The 2,730-nt window shown below is 35.7% G+C and overlaps 1 protein-coding gene across 1 annotated transcript; it reads left to right on the top strand.

Moving 5' to 3' along the window:
- Positions 1-741: 741 nt before the first annotated feature.
- LOC129725968 (putative odorant receptor 83c) lies at positions 742-2,388 on the top strand. The gene is made up of 6 exons (XM_055682459.1): positions 742-1,547; positions 1,602-1,701; positions 1,759-1,848; positions 1,903-2,055; positions 2,113-2,296; positions 2,357-2,388. The coding sequence occupies exons 1-5, from the start codon at positions 742-744 to the stop codon at positions 2,164-2,166; spliced, it is 1,203 nt and encodes a 400-aa protein (XP_055538434.1). The 3' UTR covers positions 2,167-2,296; positions 2,357-2,388.
- Positions 2,389-2,730: the final 342 nt, after the last annotated feature.

The following is a 2,730-nucleotide window of genomic DNA, read 5'->3' as shown; positions in this document are numbered from 1 at the left end:
GTCATCAACGACCATAGTTAATGAAGTCTATTTCTGTATGTTGTTCAATATAATTTTTAGCACTTGCTATTAGTTTTTAAATAGCACAGATGATTTCGATGCCTTAAACTAGTTAAAACAGATTATTTACATTAAAGGTGTTTAGACATTATTGAAATTGTTAATTTTTCCTTTTTTTTGTGTAAATATCACTTAACTGAGTGGATTAATTCCAAAGTTATTAAACATTTTTAAGCAAAAAATATCATTGCTTTCATAGTTGTACTAAAAAAGAAATACAAATGTTCGTTTGAATTTCAACAATTTCAGGACGATTTTGCGTGGGATTATACAAAGTGATCAATAAAATTTCAAAGTCAATGTTTGTTTTTTGCTCGATTTCGCAATTTCGGCTGCTAATTTTCATTTGTATATATTGTTAAAAGGATTTGAAAACGAGAAATTTTATTATACACTGGAATACCATTGTTTAGCTTCTGGTAAATCAGAAGAATCTTTCCTCGGAATGACTAAGCTGGTTATCCCTTCCCTTTGCGTTCAATGCTGAAAACTGCATGGCTTGAATACTTAATAACATTCTCTGCAAGGCTGCTAAATTCCTCCTGATGCATCGTTTTAATGACTTAATTTGTAAGGTTTATTATTTCACAACGATAATTGTCAGTATGTGAATCTAACAACTGTTGGGATTCTAGAATACCAACTGATATCCTTCGTTAGAGTATCAGTTCACTTCTCACAATGGACTTGGTTAAGCAAACAAAAATTTTCCGCAAGATTCGTGCCACCATGTCGGACCCCCATATGGCATATCACGATATGTTGTACCGTTTGAATCTTTGGGGCATTTACGCACTCGGCATGGACGTTCTGGACATGAATTTCTCATTCGTCAATCCTCGTTTCATTTTCCTTCTAGTTATTATGACAAGTTTCATCTACGCGGATTTGGAATCGTCAGTGCTGGCACCGGACATTGGAGGGTTCGCCTATAACATCGCGGTGCTCGGTTTTGGTTTGCAAGGGTTCGCAAAGTTTGACGCCTATATCTTCCGGAAGAAGGATATGAACTCGTTGATCTTTAAAGGCAGTGCTATTTTGGCTAAACATAGGAACACGGAAAGGTTGAACCGGATTATGATCGAAAGCATGTCCTTCAATATGATGGTTTGGAAATTTTATAAGGTTCTATATGTGACGGTATTTATAGCAATGTCATCGTTCGGAATTATGTTAACCATGTACAGTGGCGAACGACAGCTGTCTTTCGGGTTTCAGTTTTCATTCATAGATGTTACTCATTTGGTGGGCTTTGTCGCGACTTACGTATATCAAATTGTTGGTGTGTTCATGGTAGTCGTTAGCTCATATTGCAACGATAACTTGATAATGATTGTTTTCATAAATGCGATGTCCATGTTTGATTGCATCATAAGTGATTTAAAGGAACTCTCGAAACTGTCCCAGCTGGAAAAGTCACCTGCCAATCAACGCGCGATGACAGCCCAAATAAAGTCGCTAATCAAGCAACATCAAGATGTACTAGAGTGAGTTTTTGAACATTCATGAAAATTTTCAATGATCTTGTTCAATTGTTTTAGCTATCTAAACCTTTCAAATGAAGTTTTCAGCTTGTATTTTTTCATGAGTCTCACAGTTCTCACGGGTGCAATTGCAATTTTGATGATTGCTTTAGTATGGGTAATTCCTTTATTCTAGTTGCAGATGATTTTACATAACTTATAAGCACGTTTTCAGGCTCACTGGTATCCAGCAATATTTCTAAGCGCGCTCGCCTCATTCCAGATTCTCATCTTATGTCTACTTGGAACCTTACTTTTAATGAAGGTGATCTGAACTGTTCGGGTATATTTTATGGAAATATTATTTTGTTTATTCTAGGAAGAGGAAGCGATTCGAGAAGTGTACAATGTCACCTGGTATGACCTGGATATTCAGAACCAGCATTTACTACGTTTGATGCTCTTGATGTCGCAGCGTGTCAAAGAAATCTCATTCCGCTTCGGTGTAATGAACGTTGAAACGTATTTAAAGGTGTGGTGTAGAGTACCTTTCAATAAAGTTAAAACTAATTGTTCTCGTATATTTCAGAGCCATAAGCTGATTTATAGTTTTTTCACCATGTTGGTGGCGACCCAGGAATAAGAATGGCACAGCGGAAACTTTTACCAATTTTACTATTTGAAGAGCTTGTTCATAGCTTTTAAATGTTTTCGTCACCAATTTTGTATACTTATAGTTCTTTCACTCTGTAATCGATTCGTCAAATTTGAACGTAGGAATTTGTAGGATTTGTAGCAAAGTAATCAACTTTTCATAATTCATATTACTCTAGGCAACAACACTTTCTCAACTCTATTTAAAGTCACGTTCGAAGATTGTTTTAAGGTAACACGATTGAAATACAATCAAAAGTTTCAAAATGCTTGAAACCTTAAATTTAGAGTTCCCTCTAATTTTCAAAATTCTTTTGCAAAAAGATAGAAAGTTCTGCGTTGAGTGTTGAAAGTGCAAGCTTGACGTAGGACTACCTGGTTAATGTACGGATTCTTTATAAAGGGTGTTACGGTTGGTCAACATTTGCCGTATTATTTTTATTGTGCATCATGAAATACCTGTACACCGCTCATTACAAATATGTATGTGTATAGTAACATGCCTTATGCTTGATTTTGGCATTTGCTCTTCAGGTGTAAAAACGGCGTCGAA

The sequence above is a fragment of the Wyeomyia smithii genome, chromosome 2 (genome assembly GCF_029784165.1).
Source record: "Wyeomyia smithii strain HCP4-BCI-WySm-NY-G18 chromosome 2, ASM2978416v1, whole genome shotgun sequence".
NCBI lineage: Eukaryota > Metazoa > Arthropoda > Insecta > Diptera > Culicidae > Wyeomyia > Wyeomyia smithii.
This window is presented reverse-complemented; position numbering and strand designations above follow the sequence as displayed.